This window comes from Dipodomys ordii, unplaced genomic scaffold (genome assembly GCF_000151885.1).
Source record: "Dipodomys ordii isolate 6190 unplaced genomic scaffold, Dord_2.0 Scaffold34, whole genome shotgun sequence".
NCBI classification, from domain to species: domain Eukaryota; kingdom Metazoa; phylum Chordata; class Mammalia; order Rodentia; family Heteromyidae; genus Dipodomys; species Dipodomys ordii.
Genome location: NW_012267250.1, coordinates 2,742,885 through 2,765,098, shown reverse-complemented (window position 1 = coordinate 2,765,098; position 22,214 = coordinate 2,742,885). Strand labels below are relative to the sequence as shown.

General features: G+C 38.8%; 1 protein-coding gene across 1 annotated transcript in view; it reads right to left on the bottom strand.

Annotated features, from left to right (window-relative positions):
• The window catches only part of LOC105986279 (neutral ceramidase-like), a 70,384-nt gene that overhangs the window by 37,065 nt on the left and 11,105 nt on the right, over positions 1-22,214 (bottom strand). Inside the window, exons 5-7 of the mRNA XM_013017097.1 lie at positions 16,191-16,367; positions 14,260-14,387; positions 12,811-12,888 (exon numbers count right to left, since the gene is read on the bottom strand). Coding sequence (XP_012872551.1) covers positions 12,811-12,888; positions 14,260-14,387; positions 16,191-16,367 — 383 coding nt within the window. The remainder of the gene's footprint in view (positions 1-12,810; positions 12,889-14,259; positions 14,388-16,190; positions 16,368-22,214) is intronic.

Genomic DNA, 22,214 nt, shown 5'->3' with positions numbered 1-22,214 from the left:
GTGTGTGTGTGTGTGTGTGTGTGTGTGTGTGTGTGTGTGTGTGTGTGGTGTGGTTTGTTCTTTTATCTTTAAAAACTGAAAGTAATTTCTAATCAACTATTGCCCAGTTAGGTGGCTTTTGCTGTTCTGGAGTTTTGCTTTATTCAGTTTGGAAGAAAAATGTGGTAATGGCCATAATAGGCTCATGATTTCCCAACCAACATATTTCAGTCTGACCTTATCACACGAACTCAGCCAGGTTCAGCCCTATTACTTCTCTCTTGCATCAAAAGAAACTCACAGAACAATTCACTCATCACTATTATTTAGGGCCTATTAGGCAAAGAACTATCAATACAGGATTTTATTTTCATGAAAGCCTTTGAGTCAGATATTATCCTTATCCTGATTTTACAGCCGAGAAAACTAAGTCTCATCATGATGTCACAAGTAAGTTGACCCCAAAGTCAAACAGTCATTAGACAAGCTTCAAAGCATGAACCCAGATTTGTCAGAATACAGAGAGCTTGTATCCTATATGGTATACTGACTCTTCCCCTTCTCTTCACACATTGACTCATTCAGCACAAATTTAGTTGACCTTGACTTAGCCAGGCAAAAGGAAAACAAAGATGAATGAGGCATCATGTTGCCCTTGAGAAATGGTTTGGGAAGGATGAACCTTTGAGCAGATCTCAAAGGTTCCATAGGAACTGGACAAAGAGCTTGCCAATGAAGAGGTATTCTTGAAGAGGAAAGAACTCCTGTAAAGGCTGGAGCTCTTCAGAGGAGGAACAGACGGGCAGAGTGGCACAGAACACAGTGAATATGAGCAGTGAATAGTACTGGTTGCCCACTCATTCAATCAATGTGAATTTATTGGGAGGCCAGGGTATAACTGGTGTTGCGTCAAACCCCACGGAACACAGAATCTGGTGTTTTCTATGCTACCAATAAATTTCACACCAGTAACTGTGGAGAATGCAAATGTTAAGAATTTGAGCTTACTAATTAAAACACAGACTTGACTTCTTATTTAATTCATCCACTTTAAAACTTAGAAAATCAAACATTTTCTCTACATAACTGAAAAAAATAAGCATTCACAAAAAGCTATTTGAATTGCAATTAGAGAATCTGTTGTATATTTCTTTCTCTGCTTTTTGAAGAGTGTGGTACTACACTATAAGACTGCACCACATAGCACACTACTAAAGTATGATGGCAGAAATGTATATTTGTAAAGATATTTGAGAGGTGGTCATTGATATTTTAAAAAGACCATGCTTATAATCTATCTGCTAAAATAAATATTCTTAAGCAAAGTCTGAAAGGAAGAAAATCTTACTGTTAGAAGAGTTTCTTACTATTAGAAGGCTATTTCCATGATCATAAACATTGTCACAAAATGATGATCTCACACTCAGACATAAAATAGTATACCCAGGGCTCTATTGGGGTCAGTTCAACCTCATTGGAGGACTGAGGAAATCAAACAATGGGAATCTTATACTCATCGTAGCAGAGCTTGTTCCAGTTCTCTGGTCCTGAGACTGAAAAATAACATTTCAACTATATTTTGTGAATCAGTAAGCAATATATTAATAAAGATTACAATAAATCTATGTGTTTTCTATATAAATCAGATTATTTGGAGAAAAATACCTCCAGGGCATTGTGTGTATCCTACTCAGAAACAGCAAAGAAAAGCTCCATAAATGTTCTGAAGAAGCAAGCCCACCCCAAGTTCCATTCTGTCAGCTCTAGATCCCCAGATCCAGTTGGCAAGTTGTGCCCTGTACATAAGTGCCTAAAAAGGGGGTTATATGTGGGTTGAAATCCATCCCCTGCTCGGCCACAAAGATGCCTTCGTCCCAGCTCTATCCCAGCCGTGTCTACACCCACAATGTCCACAAATACGGAAATAAAATATTGTTCAATATTGTTCATGAAGTTTCATAGTAACATAGGAACTCTTCTTGGAAAAATGCAATATGAGGAGGTTATTGTGGGTTGAGTAATGTTCCACCAAACATTCATGCCTAACTAAAACCTTAGCACCTGACTTATTTTTTAATGGGCCTTCGTAGCTATCATGAAGATAATAACAGTAACACCTACTGACTTGCCACAGCCCCTAAATCCAATGACTTATATCCTTGTAACAAGAATTTTTAAAAACCAAAGAGGCATTGAAAGAAGTCAATGTAAAGATGAAAACAGAGGTTGGAATGATGTGTCTACAAGCCAAGCAAGTGAAGGATTCATGATAATGACTAGAAGCTGAGAAACATAAAATAGATTCTCCCTCAAAGCCTCAGGAAGGAACCAACATTGCAAATGCCTTGATACACTGAACTGCTAATCACTGATCTATGAGACTATCAGTCACTATTATTTTAAGCCACACCATCTATAATAATATTTGGCTTCCCTGGGAAACTAAAACAGAGACCAGATGTTATAGTGCCAACTCCTGAGTCAGATACAAGTCATTAAACCTAGTTGAACCTCAGTGTTCATATCTAAGCACAATGATAATAGTAGTACACATACCTCACAGCATTTGACAAAGAACTAATACAAGTACTTAGCACCAAGACTGGCCTATATTAAGAATGGAATGAAGACTTATGATTTTTTTGATGCTGATACTGATACAGATGCAGTTGATGATGACGGTGATGCAAGATAAATCTCTGAGCATAATATTTTTAATACAGTGTTAAAATGTATGGTGTATGCACGTGTGATGCATGCAACATATGTATGTTGAAGCCCATAGATAAACGTGAAATAATTAAATGAGGAAACTCTGCCCTCTTGTGGCAGTGATTTGAATGCTCATAGATGCCCATAGGCTCATCTGTTTCTCAGTCCTATTTGCAGGGTGGGGCAATTGTTCTGCCTAGTAATATGCAGGACCATCCAAACTTTATGACACTACCCTGTGTAGGAAATAAATCTTCAATGTATAAAGCAACTGGATTTTCACATTCAGTGATGTCACTTGGTATTTATTACTTTGGTGAACACACCTCCTTGTGTGCTCTCTCATAATCCACAATCCTTTCATTCCACCCCAATAGAAACTGTTTGGAGGCCTGGGAAGGTAGGTCAATGGGAGAGTGCTTGCCTTGCATGCACGAGGCCCTGGGTTCGATTCCTCAGCACCACATAAGCAAAATAAAAAAAGCCGGAAGTGGCACTGTGGCTCAAGTGGTAGAGTGCTAGCCTTGTGCTGAAGAGCTGAGGGACAGCACCCAGGCCCAGAGTTCAGGCCCCACAACCAACCAAAAAGAAAGAGAGAGAGAGAGAGAGAAACTATTTGGAGAAGGAGGATCTTCTATTGTGCTACAGTAGAAGGATGATTGGATACAGAATTCTACCTAAAAGTCAGGTTCAATTTTAAACCAGCAGAGAATCTATGTGTGTGTGTGTGTGTGTGTATGTGTGTGTGTGTGTGTGTGTGTGTGTGTGTATTATACACACAGAGACAGACATGTAAATATAATGGACTGAACCATTCAGATTAAAGGAAGACCATAAACTATAGCAGAGCAGCCCTTTTTCAATTACAGGTGAACTACATGGTCAGCATCTACCAATCTACCATCTCAACAAACCATTTTGTTATTCTCAAAAATCCTGAATGAAAAAGGCCCTTGCCATGATGATTGTGGAGATATCTGTTTGGGGTATTTCATTAAGTTATACCAATCAAAATTACTGGGTTATAACTGGTACAAGTAATCAACAACTCAAAAGCAAACAGGATTTGTTTTTGCCCTTCCCCTCTGCAAATTATACCAACATCAAATACAGTGAAAGCAGGGGTTATACCTTGGGGGAGGGACATACAAAGCAAAATAGGGATATAGGTAGACCCATTGCAACAATGAGATGTACAAATGGTTATGTCGAAAAACGAACTTTACAACTTATCTCGGGGACGGGGAGGTCTGGGGGGGGGAGGGGGGGAGATGGAAAGGGATGGGAAGGGGAAACAAAGAAGGAGGCAACAATGCTTGATAAGAAATGTACTCATTATCTTGCCCATGCAATTGTAACCCCTCTGTACGGTATTTTCAAAATTAAAAAAAAAAAGAAAACAAAACAGGAGATAAATAGCAAAAGCTATTTTAATTCAACCTAACTAAGAATTGAAGAAATCCAACAATAGTGATTTGGATATATTTTTGTCTGTTATTTGGCAATTATTATTAAGCATGAAACACCAAGACTGAAAAGAGTCTAGAAAACAGCATTGAACTCATGTTTACAGCAAGGGTATAAACATATATATATATATATATATAAACATATATATAGACATTATATACATATATAATTCCTTATCTATTTTATGATGGGAAGCCTGCAAACAACTAAGATCAAATGAATGCTGAGCATATGTGTGTGCATATATAGGACTTATGTAATACTCTACAATAATTTTAAATGATGATTTAAAAAATACTAATCACAGCTGGTTGCTGGTGGCCCATGCCTGCAATCCTAGCTACTCAAGAAGCTGAGATCTGAGAATTGCAGTTCAAAGTCAGCCCAGGCAGAAGGTCCTTGAGATTCTTATCTCCAATTAATCCCCAGAGAACAGGAAGTAGTGCTGTAGCTCTAAGTGCTAGAGCACTAGCTTTGAGCAAAACAGCTCATGGACAGCACCCCAGCCCAACCTGAGTTCAAGCCCCATGACTAACAAAAAGAATGAATAAATAAAAATACTAACTACTAATGAAATATATTCAGAAAGGGCTGATGAATTTTTTAAATTACCTATCTATATAATCCAACTTCATTTTTTAAAAATAAAAGTTTAGAATGTTTAGAAAAAAATCTAAAAGGCTATGTAACAAAATGCTAATAGAAATTATCTCTGAATCAGAAAATTAACAGATGATTTAAAAAATTAATTTCTTTCTTATGGGCAAACCTTCAAGAACTTGCAAAATTACTTTCCCTTAAAGAAAGGACTTTTTTTAATTTTTAAATTTTGTTATCAAGGTGATATACAGAAGGGTTACAGTTACTTATGTGAGGTAGAGAGTACAAAGGGGGAACCAATGCAGCAGCGATACTCACAAGTCAATATGTTGGAAATGATCTGTACAACTTGATGGGGGGGAAGAAAAGATTTTTCTTAATTCCACTTGATATGACACCAAGAGCGAATCTCAAGCAAACTGCATAATGACATCACAAGCCAGGCTCTCTGCCTGTAACAATGCATCCCTGAGGGAATCCCAGTCTCTGGGAGAAGGAATGTACATATTGGGAGAAGCCATCTACAGCAACTCACCGTAATTTCTGTCTAACTTGCTGTAAACCTAAGACTTCTCTGTGGCGAAATTGGAACCACACAGAGATTAGCACAGCCCCTGTACAAGGATAACATTCAAATTTGTGAAGAGTTCCCATTTTTAAAATAAAGGAAGTTCAACATTCAGTAGTTAAACACAGTGAAGTCTTTCAAATAATAACAACTATGGGAGCAGTGGCACAATGTCTCTTCTGCTATTTCCCACTGATCAGAGCAGCCACTAGATTGGAGCTGAAGCTCATCTCCATCTCTGGGTGGAGAGCAGCAAGGACATCTGCATCAATCATGGAGGAGGAAAGGGTGGTTGCACTACTGTAGGCATCACTAAAACCTACCCTCTGACACTTAGAAGTACTTTTTTCCTTAAATCCCTATCACTCAGAGGGGCAAAGGGGAAGAGAATGAGGGAAGGAGTGACATTGTCCAAAGAGAAACGTACAGTACTCATTACCTGATATGTAACTATAACTGCTTTATACATCATATTTATAATAACAATTTTTAATCCCTATCAATCAAAAAGGGGGGTGAGAGATGAGAAGGGAGAGGAAAAGAAGGATTGAAGATGAGAGACTATTAGCAGAGTAGATAGAGAGAGGGAAAAGTTCAGCTATATAGTAATCTCAATTTCAGAAAATGGACTATACTCACCGATAGACAAAAAGTTTGTCAGGGCACAAAACAAATAAATAAAGCTACCTATTCATAAGAGAGACCCCCTAAAACCTTAGAACAGAGATTGAAAGAAAATGACAAACATATATGCATAGCAAATTCTGTCCAGCAAAGAGCCATATTACTATATTGTCCAAAAGTTGCAGGTAGTTTGAGATAAGATAAAAAGCATTATTAGATATGAAGAGAGTCCCTATAAAAACAAATAACCACATAAAACCACTTGGTCATTTCAGTCCATGAAGATGGCAATGTTAATCTTAATATATTTCAAAGTCAGTGCCCAGAGTATAGATAGACAAATAAACATCCACAATTAGTTGGGCTAATTTCTTCTTTTCTTTCTTTTTTCTTGTGCCACTTCTGAAGCTTGTACTCAGAGCTTTGTACTCTTTCTTGCCTTTTTCACTTAAGACTGATGCTCTACCACTTGAGACACATCTCCACTTCTAATTTTTTGCTGGTTATTTGGAGATAAGTTTCTCATGGGCTTTTTCTGACCTGGAATGGCTTCAAACCACAATTCTCAGATCTGAGCCTCCTAACTAGCTAGGATTACATGTACAAGTCACTGGTGCCTGGCTTTAGTCAGGATCATTTCTTACTACATGGTCTACTTGGGAAAATGACCAGAAGCAAAGGCTTCTGATTATTCACTATAGTTGACCTGAGAAGGAATAATTTTGAGTTCATTTCCGTTCCTTCTCATTTTCTTTTTGCCTGCACTCTGGGGCTGGGTGCTGTCCCTCTGCTCTTCAGCTCAATGCTAGCCTTCTACAGACATTTGAGCCACAGCACCTCTTCCAGCTTTTTCTGCTTATGTGGTACTGAGGAATCGAACCCAGGGCGTCGTGCATGCAAGGTAAGCACTCTACCACTGAGCCACCTTCCCAGCCCCTCCTTGTTCATTTTCTGCAGTTTTTGATCTTTGACAATGAGTACATCTTATCTAAATACTGAAAATAATACCTGGAAAATAATAACCCTGCATAGGTCATCAGGCTAAGAACTTTCTAGATAGCTAACAAGAAAGTCCAATGTCTTCTGCCAAATGGTTTTTATGGCTTTGTTTTCAAAGCTTGAGATGATCTAACTCATACAAGAATCCTGATATAGCTCTTATCAGTCAACTGTGAGCACTTGATCATCAAAAGCCCTTATCAAGCACAATCATTCTTTCATGAGGACTAAATTCAGGATAAGACCTCAGGACACATTAGCCACAGCTCTGCTGAAGAACACTACAGAACAGCCATGTGAAGGAAAACAGCATTAATCATCAGAATAACTTAGAAGAGATGGCACGGGGGCGGGGGAGAATTCAGTGAAGGTCATAGAAACAGAGAGCAAGTCTTTCTAAACAAGAGTTAATGCTAGAGAAAGAGGTATGTATGAAGACTAAGATGAAGCAAAATGGAGAAATGAAGTCAAGAATGGTTTAGTAAATCAGTCCGGGCATGGCAGCTCACACTTATGAGACAGGAGGTTGTTGAATTTGCGGTGAGTCTGGAATACACAGCATGGTCCTGTCTCAAAAAGTAATTTAAAAAATAAATAGAAAGGTTTAGAGAAGGACAGTCACTGAGATTTTCACATTTTCTATTTGACAGAAGTTAAGTGGACTGAGTAGAGTAGAAGCCATATACACAGTGAGACATAATTCAGTGTGGCATAAGCCCAGATGACAGTGAAGAATAGCAAACACAGGCAGTATCTTCTGAATCGACTCACTTAACTCTACAATTGAGGGTTTTTTTTTAAGTGTGTACATGTTATTCAAATATCTTGAATATTTGAATATTGAGGGTCCAGTCGTGGGGCCTGAACTCTGGGCCTGGGTGCTGTCCCTGAGCTCTTCAGCTCAAGGCTAGCGCTCTACCACTTGAGCCACAGCGCCATTTCCGGCTTTTTTCTTTTTGTTTATGTGGTACTGAGGAATCAAACCCAGGGCCTCAAGCATGCAAGGCATGTGCTCTACCACTGAGCCACCTTCCCAGCCCCTGCCTCTATAGTTTTTTATATGTCCATTTAAAGGGCCCTTACACAAGCCCTTTCTGTACAAAGAAAAGGATTTGCAATGGATCCATCATTAGCAGACCAGCTCAGAGCTTCTTTATATTCCCAACCCGGGGGATCCAATGCATGTTGCTTCCTAGGGGTGTGACATGGAGGAAGGGAGAAGACAGGAAAGGAGTAGGGGGGAGAAGAAGAGAGAGGAAAGGGGAAAAGGCATAGGAGAAGGAAAGAGAAAGGAGAGGAGCAGATGAGAGGGGGAAAGAAGAGGAGTGAAGGAGCCTCCATACAACTCTTGCGAGACAATGCCTGTGCCACAATTTAATCACATTAATGAGCAGTATCCCCAGCTGCCCCTCCCACAGCTGTTCTCTTGGGTGGACTTGTAAGCAGAGGCTCTCCTACTCAGAGCTACTTTGCCACTATCCACCTTTGTGACTTTCTCTTCCATTTCTGAAACCTCTCTTTGTTTTCTTTCCTGGGAGTCTCTTCCTACTTGCACTGCCTTAATACCAGGATCTCTCAAGACTCATCTCTATGTTCCCTGTTGGGTCACAGATTATTCCATGACTTCCAGACTCTCCCACAACAGACATTTGTAAGTGCTCTTATTTTCAGTCAGAATTTAGAGGTGCCAACTATGTCCTTTATTCTAGAGAAAAGCCATTTAGTGTTTTCTCTTAAGGAGAATGAAAGGCAAAAAAAAACCTGGGAGGTTTGCAAATGTAGAGGATTTTGTGGTTTATGGAATGAGTTCATGAACATCATTTTACTTCATTCTTCAAGTTATTGCTGTTCCTAACCTTTCAATAGCTCACCCCAACCTTACCTTAAAACATTTTAATAACTGTTCACTTGTTTTGCTATAAAGACCAAGATCTTTATCATGTCATCTAATCCCTAACTACTTCATACACCTGCTCCATTGTCCTGTACTCCACACACACAGGTTTCCGATCAGCCCATCAAATGGACCACAGAGGTTTTGCACATGCTTTTCCAAGTTTGTAAAATGTTATTTCCATCCCCCATTTTGTTGGCTAATTGTTACTTTTCCTTCATATTTCAACTCTATTTCTAATCTGTTTGACAAGGCCACATTCCTTTAAGATAACTCTATAAACTTCCCTTGGAACTTAATCTGATTATAATTTAATTAAACAATTCCTAACCCTTAGCACAATTAAACTTGTATGGGTATTACTATTTAAATGCCCTCTCTCTCCACCAATAAACTGGGAGTCTTATAATGGCAATAAGTACATCAATTTTTGCTTGTGGCTGTATCCCTAAGCCTAGTTTGACTAAGTCATGAATGGAAACTGTTAATCTCTGTGTTGAGAGAAGGTAGAATATTCATATGTCACAACTGTGGAAACCAAGTGTCATGTAGTGTAAAATATATTCAAGGAGTACAAACAATGGCATTTGAGTCCAAGGTGTTCTATATGAATGCATTATTCTAAGAACTGAAAGTATTACTGGCACTAGGAGCAACCTGGTGCAGATTTTGTTGAATGAAGTAAAGGAAACAAAAATGAAAGTAGGAAGAAATTCGTGAAGAACTTCCTTATGGTTTCTGTATTAGAGGAAGAAAGAACAGTAATGAGGTAACATTGGGACATTTTCTTCACCTTTGCTCCCCAGCTGAGATTAAGAAAGACAATCTCCATAAAGATGAGCTCTGAGATTCTAGCTTTTTCCTCACTCCTAACAGCGCGGGGTTCTGCCTAACGACAGGCACCTATGTGTGGTGTCTGATTTACACAGCAGCCTGGATGTGACCGGATGTGTCAGATAAAATGTCTAATGTATTCAAAGAGCAATCATGTCAATGCAGTGAAGACAATTACATCCAGGATAACATAGGGCAGTCATACAAACAATGGAAAGTTTCTGCAGGATGTAAGGGAAAGCCATCTTCTCCCAACAAAGGTGAGAGACTCATCCTCTTACAGAGATATCCATTCTTAACACATCTTGTAACAAAAGCCTGCATCACTGTGCTCCATGATCTAGAATTTGTTCACATTTCCAATTCACTTCCCACCCACTTTTTGATCTGGGTACCACTTAGCTCACCACTCATGCTTTTCATGCCTACTGACTCCTCAAGGTCCAGCTCAAATGGCATGGTCATTTTCTGTCAAGAAATGTTCTCTAAGCCAAGCACTAGTGGCTTACACCTGTAATCCTAGCTATGCAGGAGGCTGAAATTTGAGAATTCTGGTTCAAAGCCAGCCCAGAAACAATATTCCATGAGATATGTGTGTAGGTATGCGTGTGTGTTTGTGTGTATGCATGCTCTACCACTTGAGCCACACCTCCACTTTCTGCTTTTTGCTGGTTAATTGGAGATAAGAGGCTCATGGATTTTCCTGCTCAGAATGGCTTTGAACTGTGATCCTCAGATCTCAACCTCCATAGAAGCTGGGATTACAGGTGTAAGCCATGCTGGGCACCAGTGGTTCATGCCTGTAATCCTAGCTAGTCAGGAGGCTGACATCTGAGGATCATGGTTCAAAGCCAGCCCAGGCAGGAAAGTCTGTGAGACGCTTATCTCCAATAAACCACTAGAAAACTGGAAGTGGCGCTGTGGCTCAAGTGATAGAGCCCTTGCCTTGAGCTGAAGAACACAGGGACAACACTCAAGCCTAGAGTTCAAACCTCACAACTGACAAAAACAAACAAACAAACAGGTGTAAGCCTTAACACCCAGCCCATGAGAACACTAATCTCCAATTTACCAGTGAAAAATATGTTCGTGAAGAGGTGGCTCAAGTAGTTAAGTAGTACACTGGAATGGGAAAAACAAACAAACAAGTGAGAGTTTAAGGACCTGAGTTTAAGCCACAATACTGTAAAAAAAGAAACAAATAAACAAATGCTCTCTAGAATTCAGTGCAGCCTCCTGCAATGTCCCATGGAGTTTGTTCATGCATACATGATAGCATTAGTGGTTATCTGGCTATCTGGTGGTTACATTATTACTTGTCTATCTGCTTATCTCTGCCCTGATCATTCTACCAACCAGTAAGAACCTTGAAAACAGGAACTATATCCTACTCATGACCCGTACCAAGAACACAGCTGCATGGCCAACATTTAGAAATTCTGGGGCAAATGCTATGGATAACTTACCAGAGGTAAGGGAAAAATGAGTCTTACCACATCAGCCTATACAGCAAAGTTCACCAGGAGTTTTTGGTGACCCCATTCTAAACCCAGAAAAGCAACTCCAATGTTAAGGATTTCAAGGATGTTTTGTTTCTTTCTTTGTTGTTGTTGATTCATTTTGTTTTGTGACAGGCTCTACCTATGTAGTTCAAGCTGGATTTTAACCCACAATCATCCTGACTCATTCTCCCTGTACTAGGAGGGGAGATAAATACCCTGTGCTCAGCTTCAAGAACTCTCACATGTCAATAACAGCTATTTAGGAGAAGTACAACTGTGTTCTATTCCTTGCCTTTTGGCTCCAGTGATTGTGTTCCTTTCCTAAGCCCAGCACAGAACCAGCTTTATGTGTATTATCCCACTTAATTCCCAACAACCTGGTAAGGTGTTAACCATCCCCACTTTCAAATAGGATAAGTTGAAGTCTAAATAGGTACCATGTTCTCCAGGCCACAGGTTAGTAAGTGGTAGACATTGCTATAATATGAACCCAAGTCAAGCTCACCCCAGAACCTAAACACCCTATACCATGAGGTTCACCACACTGTCTTATGGCCGTCCTGGTTAATTTTAATTTACTATTTTTCTGACTTTGAGAACTGCACTTGGAGCTTCACACATGTAATTTTTTTCTAATACTTTTAACTTCATTTACTCACAATAGAAGTTTTCACTTAGATATTTTACAATTCTATTTGGCAGACCTAATAGCCACTTTCATCTTTCTCAACAATATTTTACGAACTTACTTCATGCCACAGTATGCTCAAAAAAGAATTAGGAATATTAATTGAAAGACAAGGTAGTTATAGTTGCATAACTTGTCTAAAGTCACACAGATACACAGCATAGATACACAGCTCACGCTGCCATTTGACTCCAGAACCCAAGCCTTCTCAAATACTTCCCATAGGGCATTTTCATATCATTCCTGAGTATAAAGGTCAAGGTTCTAGGAATTGCTCACCTCGCCTACTGGCTGTGATCAAAATCTCTCTTCAAAAAAAATCACCTTCTGTTTCCTCATAGGCTGCCTATGGCAGATAGCTGTGCTAGAGCCAATGCCCAATCTAACTCATCTGCATCCATAAGTGACCTGCCTGGTCTTATCTGCCTCTATCCCTAATTGGCACTGTCGGGAATTCAACTTAGTCCTTGTAGGAAACCCTAGGCACATAATCCTAAACACATAACCCCTTACCTGGGTGAAAGATCTTTTTTTCATTTTATCAAGAGAGAACTGTCTTCCATCACAAAAGTTCACACATGATAGCTTGATCAAGTAATAAGCATTAACATTTGCTGAGTCTTCAGATTATGTGCCAGATGCTGTACTGAGCTCTTTACCACAGTCCCTTGTTAGATTCATCTCCATTTTCTTTGTTTTATAGGGGAAGCACTAAGCGCCAAGAGGCTGAGAAGTTTGCACAATGCCCCGGCATTGCATTTCAATTGTGTCTGACTCCAAAGTCTGGTCTCTTAATCACATCACTTATTCTCAGCATATGCCAAACTAGTTACCTTTCTTGTCCCAGATTTAACAAAAGATACTCAGATTTAAAACACGTGCACATGCGCACGCACACACACATGCACACACGCGCACACACACAACTAAGACGAAATACCTGATAAGGCCCAAGTCGGTTCCATTTAGATCTACCATTTTCAAGAGCACCATTTCTTTGTCTGTGTTTGAAGAATACCTAGTCCGCAAAACAAGAAACTTAGTTCTGTGTTGAGACTCACCTTTTTGTTTTAAGAATAATAAAAACTGACACAAAACAATAACATCTTACAAAGTAAAATGCTTGACTAGTAATAGTTCTATAAACTGCAAGTAACTATTCCTTATATAAGGAAATGGATTATAATTGCAATCAACCGCATGGGCACTAGACCAACTAAATTATATTCATATAATGTAAGTAATGCTATGTTTCTGACAAAGAAGCTTTGTCTTTGATATTTCTACTCATACTAGATTTAAGCAGAATCTCTTAAAAAGAGCAGAGTATACAAAACTAAAATCACTCAATTTACTCACAACTTAAATATTCATTTATATTCTTTCAAAGAAAATAAGATTATATATTCTAAAAACAAACACCTTTGAAAACCATTGAAAAATACAAAGACAAACATGAATGTTAAGCAGCTGATTCACAAAGCCAGAGTAGTTACGTTATTTTCCTCTATAGGAAACTTGATTCCTCACTTTAAGAAAACACAAAATATAGCATAGTATAGTGGTTTAAGCCAATAATCCTTATTTCTTGGGAAGGAGAGATTCAGGAACTGTGGTTTGAGGCAAGTCTAGGCCAAAAAGTTTCAAAGACTCTATCTCTAAAAGTAACTGGATATGGTCAAGTGCGTATGACATACCAATAATTCAGGGAAGTGAAAATAGGAAGACTGCAGTCCAGGCTAGCCTAGGCATAAAGCAAGACTCTATTGTGAAATAACCAACACAATAAAGGACTGGCTCTACTCATAGAATGCTTGCTTAGAAATCACAAGGCATTAGGATCTGAGTCCAAATCTAGTTCTGCCCAAAAGAACATCAAAAATTATCTCTCTTAGTTGTTGCATTTAGTTATGTTTCATTTATTTTTTTACTTTCTTCAAGATTCTTTGTTCTTTGATCATTTTTCCTGTCTCCTTCTCCTGGACTAAGATGGTTTCTGGATAGCACATAGTGAAAGAGATATTCATTAAAAGATGTGTTGTGCATATTTTTATCTTCATTTTAGAGATGAAGAAGCCAACAGCCATAAATGAAAGTATCTAAGGTAGATCACAGAGCTAGAAAGCAGTAAAATTAAGCTAAGACAACAGTTGTGTCAGTGATTGAAGAGCCATTCATACTGATCACCAAAGTGCAACATACATACTAAAAGCTGGTTTCTACATTTACCGTTAGTTTCCCTGCTTGTCTTCAACATGTCTAAAAAGCATTTTAACCTTAATATTCCCCTAGGATCCTACCGTTCCACCAACTAAGACCTCTGGACTGAGATTTTGTTGCTCTTCTCTAAGAAAAAGGCAGTGATCCTATTTTGGCAATTTCCTCTCACCTTAGTCTCTCAAATTGTGGATTCTGAAGGTAAGAAGTAGGGCTTCGGTTGAGCTGCACACCATCAACATTTCCTTTATTAATAAATATTCTCCCAGGTTTCATATTTGTGTGTGCTATGTCAATGCTCTGAAAGTTAAAAAATTATGGTAAGCTTAGACATCATGGTGGGCATAATGACTTAGTCAATGTAATGAGAAAGCTCTGTAAGTGATTTCCTATATCTCTCACATCCCACTGTAGGGAAAAAGCTATAGAACACATGGTTGCTGTCAATCTGGAGGTAAATAGAAACAATCTTTCTAGTTAAAATGGAAGACATGCTGTGTGGAGACACATGGTGCTAAGCCTTGTCTAGGAAATTACCACAGTGAAGAACCAATGGCTCTGTCTCCAGGCTCTGGCTCAAGTGCAGTTCCTCCTGCCTGTGACTTGGACATAGCTCACTTCCAAGTGACATTTAAAACTGCTTGCCACATGGACCTGCATGTGACAACTGTGTGCTTTGAACAGCTCCATCTTGGTCCCCTAAAATCCTATATGGTTTGGCACAGAAACTTCTTTCTTCCAGTTATATCAGCTTGCCAGCTATATAGCACAGCCTTTCTGAAATCTATGGATTAACTTTTTTGTAGCCATTCTATGTGTGTGTGTGTGTGTGTGTGTGTGTGTGTGTGTGTGTGTGTGTGTGTGTGTGTAAATATACTATATATGCTGAGAATTCATATTAAAAGTTAAAATTAGAATAAAACAACTGGTAATTACCAGTGTGTAGGACTACCAAATGAAATCAGTAGTACTTGACAGTTTATAACCAACAAAATTGATGTTGCTTATAAATGTTCTCTTGTTCAGTAAGTCCTGATATTGTGAAAAGATATAGATGTATCATGTATGTTTCTAATAGAGCTCACTCATGACACTTATGCAACAAAATAATAGCATGGTAGACAGAAGAGTGAGTATAACTCATCTGGGGGTGGACCTTGGCAAAGTTACTTTATTTCCCTTCTCTCTGTCTGCCCTTTTAAATGGTCCAGAAATAACACATCTGAAGGATTAACAGATTAGTCTAATTCCTTTGAAAGCCAAAAATCAAAGTTCAGCAAAAGAGGGTGGAATCAAGTCAAAGAGAAAGGAATAGCCAGATGAAGAGAAGAGGGGAAGAAATTAGTTAAGAATCCATTGACTATCCTACAAAAATAAGAAGAGTAAGGGAAGGGGTGGGTAGGACAGGGATGGATGAAAATGCTGAAATCAAACATGTTGTATTCATAAACTGTTTTGTTAAATGGCCATTTCTTTGTACAACTACTTTACGATAATAAATGGAAATAAATATTAAAAATTATAAGGATTAAGTTACTAAATATTAAATAATCTTTCTTTAGATTTAAAGACCTCAGAACAATTGGTGACCTTCAAATAACACCAGAATGTGTGATTCCTTCCTTATTCTTTATTTCTATGCATACACATAAATGAATCATGCAAATTGGGGTTTAACCTGGAGAATAATAATGTGTCTGTAACTAGCAATGGGAAGTCAAGGTTCACAGTAATGTTCTGGACAGAAGGCAAAAATGTGGACATGGTATAAAGAAAACACAACACAGCATGCAGTGTTCCTCTACTGTTCCACCGTACCCCCTTTTCCTCCTTATTAAAAGCCCCAAGATGGACTTTTGAAGTGATGATCACCTCATCCTCCCATCTACCTGACACCCTTGAATAAATCTGATTTCCTTACCAAATCTCATCTCCTAGCTTTTAGATTTGAAGGTTAGTCGACAGGTTTGGGTCTGATGAGGAAGGAGAAAGTAAGATAGGTAATAACACTGTATCATGTCAAACTATTCCTGAAATGCATGTATACAGTAGTAAACAAGACCCCAGTCTCTGGATCTCTTTGCCCCAGTGCTTTTTGCCTACCTTCACAATACCAGAAACAATGTATTCAAAGGTCCGATTGCTAAATCCTTCACTGGCTATGAGAAATAGAGTGTACTGGAAATATCCAGCTGGACCCGAGTGTGTGTGAGTGGCACTCAGGATAACATTATCTCTTCTGTAGAGGGACCCATATTTACTCTTCAATCTGCTCAGGACCTTCAAGGAAAATGAAAAAATAGAAGATTAAGAAAAGGCCTCTGAGGAGTTCAGTCACTGCTCCATCCCATTAAAATTTCTGGCTAGCAGCCCTTTCATGATTCACTAAATTATCCTAACAAGTACACAGTAATAATAGCAGTATCTACATGAACAAAGTTAGGTATTTTATACATATTATGTCATGTTTATATATATAACAATTCCAGGGAGTAGGTATTGTTATCCCTCCTTTTTAGATGAGAACATTGAAATGTATAGAAGTTATATGATTTTCCCACTGACTTCATGAATAGCAGAGCCAAACTCCACATCCAAGTCTCTCTAACCTTTATTCAACATACAATGTTAATAATATCAAGCACCTATGCATAGTAAATTTCTGCCTGGAACAAGCTTTCATTCTAATAAAGGTTTAATACAATAAGCATATATGCAGTATACTATGAAATAATAAGAAATGCTATGAAGAGAAAACATCCCTAAGATAAGGAAGATGGTGTTGATGGGTGTTAGCAACAAAGATCTTCCTAAAAGGCGGCACTTTATAGCAGAAGCATAAATGAAGAAATTTGTTGTACAATGCCGAGGAAAAGCATGGCAGTCATAATAAATATACTTCTCAGAGACCTCTTAGCTACTCTATTGCCTCACTTTCTAAGATGAAGAATTTAGTTTTGCCTGACATGGACTCGTACATTCCAGGGAAGCCAGGCATTATGTGTAAGGTCCAGGGGACAGGAGTGGGATGTCTTTCCAATGGCTGGCTTCCAATCTGAGCAAAGGTCCAAGTAGAGAAGAAACTACCCAGTAAGAACTAACTTGCCAGCCACATGAGTGAGCAGCCTTAACAGTAGATTCACCAGCCTTCGTCAAGTATGCAAACAACTGCCACTCCAGCCAACATCTGCATGCTGCCTCGTGGCCCAGAAGTGGTGACATGCCATTCCTCCTCTGATACAAGTTAGAATCACCAACCCACAGAAACCCTCAGCCCTACTGTGTGATTGTCATTGTTTTAATTCCTTAGATATTTAAATGATTTGTTGTTCAGCAACTGATTAACACAAAGATGCCCAGTAAATATTCATTGCATTGGTTAATGAACATCAAAATACATGTCTCAAGAAAATGGAAAATTAGTAATGCTGTTGAGTATCCATTTCTGATTGTCCACAACCATCTATAATCTAAGTTTAGTATGATTATGGCTTCTTTGTGAGAGATCATTAAAATAACCCAACAAAAGTATCAAACCCAAAGCAAACATTAGCAATGATGGCCTTGAGTGTAGCACAGACAGTCAGATAAATTCTGGGGAAAAAAAATTAAAAAGCTAAAAAATTTTAAATTAAATTACCTACTAAAAAAAATTAAAAAGCCCTCATCCACATTGTTTGCCCATTTCTGTGGTATGAAACCTCATGTAGTGGTCAAATCCAATGCTACCAATTTAACAACCAACTCATAGGATTCCTGAATATTTAATAATTCATTCTAATGAGCTGGTACAATCCAGTTCTGCACATCCTTGGTCTATAGAGGAGTAGCAGCTTAAGTACTGGCAATTTAACACGTTAAACAAAACACTCTCTTTTACTTTAGCTAAAGAGCTACACATGCTCAACCCAGTTGTGTAGTCACTAAAGCAGAAAGCAGATTTCACTAATTATCATACCTCTTTAACCCGTTCATGCTCTAAAAACTAATCATTAGACTACCTTGTTCATGCAAGCAATGTTATGGTCCAAGTGAATACGGGAAGGAAATGTGGGCAGCCCATGGGTTCCTTCTGTTTGAGCCTTACTCCAGCCTCAATTGCTCATCCCTCCCACATACTCTCTCATCCCATAACTACCACACTCATGAACAAGAAAAGTCTGTAAAGAGAGGAAAAATTGCCTAAGTCAAATGCTGATGTCATACAATTCTACAACCAAACAGGAAGGCTGTAGACTATAAAGAACTCCAAGTCCACTAAAAGGCTCTTACCCACATTCGTTGTATTCCTAAAGAACTATAACATGAGGATTTTTAAATAAATATATTTTTTCATGACTATTCAAGAATCAAGTTCTTTACAAGGTAGCAATTATGATAGGGACACAGAGATTGTATCTTTGTCGCTGTTGTTGTTAATATACTATGTGATTCTTTTGTTTCTTTTGTATGTTCTTCCCCCATGGTATAACCCCTGTTTTCACTGTATTAGATGTCAGTGTCCTGCATCTTGTATATATACTTATCTAGCTTGGGGAGGGGAAGGGAAAAAAACCAAAATACTTAAATAGGGATACAGCTTAACCCATTGTAACAATGGGTCAAGACACTGTGTTGAAAATGAACTTTACAAGTTGTGGATGTTGAAAATGAACTTTAGAACTTGTGGGGCAGGGGGAATGGTAGGTGAAAAACAAAGGAGGAGGTAAGTAACAATGCTCAATAGGAAATGTACTCATTACCTTACTCATGCAACTGTAACCCCTCTGTACAGTAGCTTTACAATAAAAATATATAAAATAATTTTAATTAAAAAAATTTTAGAAAAGTTAGTAATTATGACCCACATGCTGATGGCTCACACCTGTAATCTTAGCTACTCAGGAGTCTGAGCTGAGGTCTGAGGATCTCATTTCAAAGCCTGTCCAATAAACTACTCAGAAAAAGCCAGCAGGGAGAGTTCTGAGAAAATGGCAGAGGAGAAGCTGGAAGCTAAACAAGCTCTCACATAGAAAGCAGTTTTAGTGTTCCAGTGAACAGTCCTGGGCCAGAGAATCACACCAAGTGTGCCATCACAGTACAGAGAGTTTGGCCAGAGAGGGAAAATCCAGGCAAGGAGACTGATCTGAGCACTTGCAAGCAGCCACGGCTGTGGAGGCAGCAGCCATAGCCACCATATCTACAATACAGAGAATCTGGGACAAAAGTGCCAAACGCAGCAGGTGAGCGGATTCTACTCAACACCAGCAAGAACTGACAAGGAGCAGACATCTTCATCCTGCAGATCGCAGACCAGAGACGACCCAGGAACCAAGACTCTGGTGTGAGTAGAACACTGACATCCTCACTCCTCAGGGAGCAGAGGAGGGAAGGCCACCCCCCCCCCCACTACCAGAGATCTCCATCTTTGATACTGACAAAGGCCTGGCTGAGCAGCTAGCTCCAACTCAGGCCTTGGAAGAAAACAATAGAGTCATTTATCAGGTCACAGGAACCTAACCTGACCTGCCAGGCTCAACTTCACCCAGGGGAAAGTCATCCAGCCCAAGCAGAGAAAACCCCCATCCCCAGAGGAGGGGCTTTCTTCACTGGGTAAACAGAGCCAGAGGCTGCCCCTCCCTACAGCAGCCTAGACAATCAATTGAAATTCAGTAAACATAAACCCTGAGAATGGCTCCAGGCTGGGCTCTGTGAGTGTCTCAGAAGCTAGCCCCTCAGGGAAAAACTACTGTTTGTTGAAAGGCCTCAACTCTACCCAGAACCTAGCCTCATCACCGCATCTCCAAACTAGAGGAAACAGCCATCTCCCTCTTTTGTGAAACTCGAAGCAAATCTCCCTCCCATTGAACTAGCTTGGGAGGAGGATCACAAAATCCTGGGTAAAGCAGAGCATTTTTCTGCCTGCCCAAACAAACTGACTTAAGAAAGCCACACAAAAACCAAACACCACAAGCAGAACAGAGACTTCATCAAGAGACTGGTTATGGACACAAGAGAGATACAGGATCTTCCCATCCACCCCACCCCACCCCTCCAAAAAAAAATCAAAGAACTCTTTTTTTGTATCTTTTCTTTTAATTTTTAAAAAAAATGTTTTCTATTAATCTTTTTTTTGTCTTATAACTTTTATTTTAGGTATATATGTGTGTGTGTGTGCTTGATTTTTAGTCTCTACTGACCTTTTAGTTGGTCCTTACTTTTTCTTTCTTTCTTTCTCAGTCTTTTTACTTCTTTCATTTTTTTTGCATGACTTAATTGCTGTTCTGCTCATCCTCAGATATACCTGTCATCGATTACTAGACCTTATCCCCCATTGTGTACACACTTAATCTAGAAATTTATTACTCAGTTCAAAATCTCTTAGGCTTAAATTCCTTAATAGCAGTATTATCTCTTTATACATATACAATATTTAAGTATTTTTATTTTTTAGTTTTTCACGTCTCCTTTCTATCCCTCCCCTCCTCTCATCCTATCCCCATTATTCTCTCAATATTACTTCTTTAACTTGCATAATTTTTAAATGTTTCACTTTTCACTTTTCAATTTTTGTGTTTTCCATTTTTTCTTGTCTCTTTTTTTTCTTTTTTTTCTGCTCTCTCTCCTATCATTCAGTCCAATCCATTTCCCTCTTGGAGATTAGGACTTGGTTAATTTCACTCTCCTTTTACCTTTCCACATCCCTCTAACCCTATTTTTCCCCACATTTCTCCCTAAACCTAATAATTTCTGGTTTGTCAAATTCTTCTTTGCTGTTCTTAGCCCATTAATACATAGTTTTTGATGTTGAATAAATTGTATCTGTTGAACTAGATTGTATCTGCAGACTTTTGACTGTGTAATTACAGGACTTTGGTTGATGCTTGCCTTAAAATAGTGTTCTAGCACAAAACTGGTGTTACTTTCATCCCAAATAGGCAGAACAAGCTGGAAAAACACAAGAAAAATGGCAGGTCTGGGTATCTCAACTCCCACTCATGATAATCAGGTGACAGAACAGATAATGAATAATCCAGAGGAGAGTTTCCAAAAAGCTCTACAAACACTACTGGTAAACATGGTGAAGAAAAGAATGAAAACCTAAAAAGGACTCTGTGAGTGTGATAGGGAGAGAGAGGAGGCAAACCAAAGATCAATCAGGAAGCTCATGAGTGTGAACAAGCTACTCAAAGATTGATACAGGAATTGCATGAGCAGCTTGAGAACACTCAAAGAGAAATAAAAGAATGGCATGAGCAGGCTGAGATCAGTCAAAGAGATAGACAGGAATTGCATGAGCAGGCTGAGAACAGACAAAGACAAAGTCAGGAATGGTGTGAGCAGGCTGAGAACAGTCAAAGAGAACTACAGGAGTTGCTTGAACATGAGAAAGCTAATCAAAGAGAAATACAGAAATTGTGAGAAATGAGAATAGACAAATATCAATAAAGGCATTCATGGAATCTATAAGCAGAGAGCTGAAGGAAGTCAGGGAGACCACAAAGGGAATGCTGAATGGAGCACAACAGCAAGAATGGAAGTCCAAGGAAACCATAACCAATCAACTAAGGGATTTGAGAATAAACACTGAAAACCAAATTAAGGAAATAAAGAAGTTCATACAAGATTTAAAACAAAGCTCCAACAAAGAAGTTGAAGCCATCAAAGCCGACCAATTAGAAGGAAAAGAAATAAAAAACAAAGTAGAAAGTCTTGACAGTAGGTTAGACCATGCAGAATATCGAATCTCAGGGATTGAAGACAGCCTAGATATTATAGAGAAAGAACATACAACCATCCAAGACAAATCCAAGAAATATGATAGAACTATTTGGAAGACACCATCAGAAGGCCTAATGAGAGGATAATGGGTATAGAGGAGCACCTAGAGACAGAAGTTAATGGTCTAGGAAATTTGTTTAACAGGATCCTAGCAGAGAACTTCCCAAACATGCAAAAAGATAGGATTATTCAAATACAGGAAGCTTTTAGAACTCCAAATAGACCAGACCAGAACAAGACATCCCTGGGTCACATTATAATCTGCACAGGATCAATTCAGACCAAGGAAAAGATCCTTAAAGCTGTCAAGGAGAAAAGATCAATCACCTATAAAGGGAAACCTATTAGAATCACCTCAGATTTCTC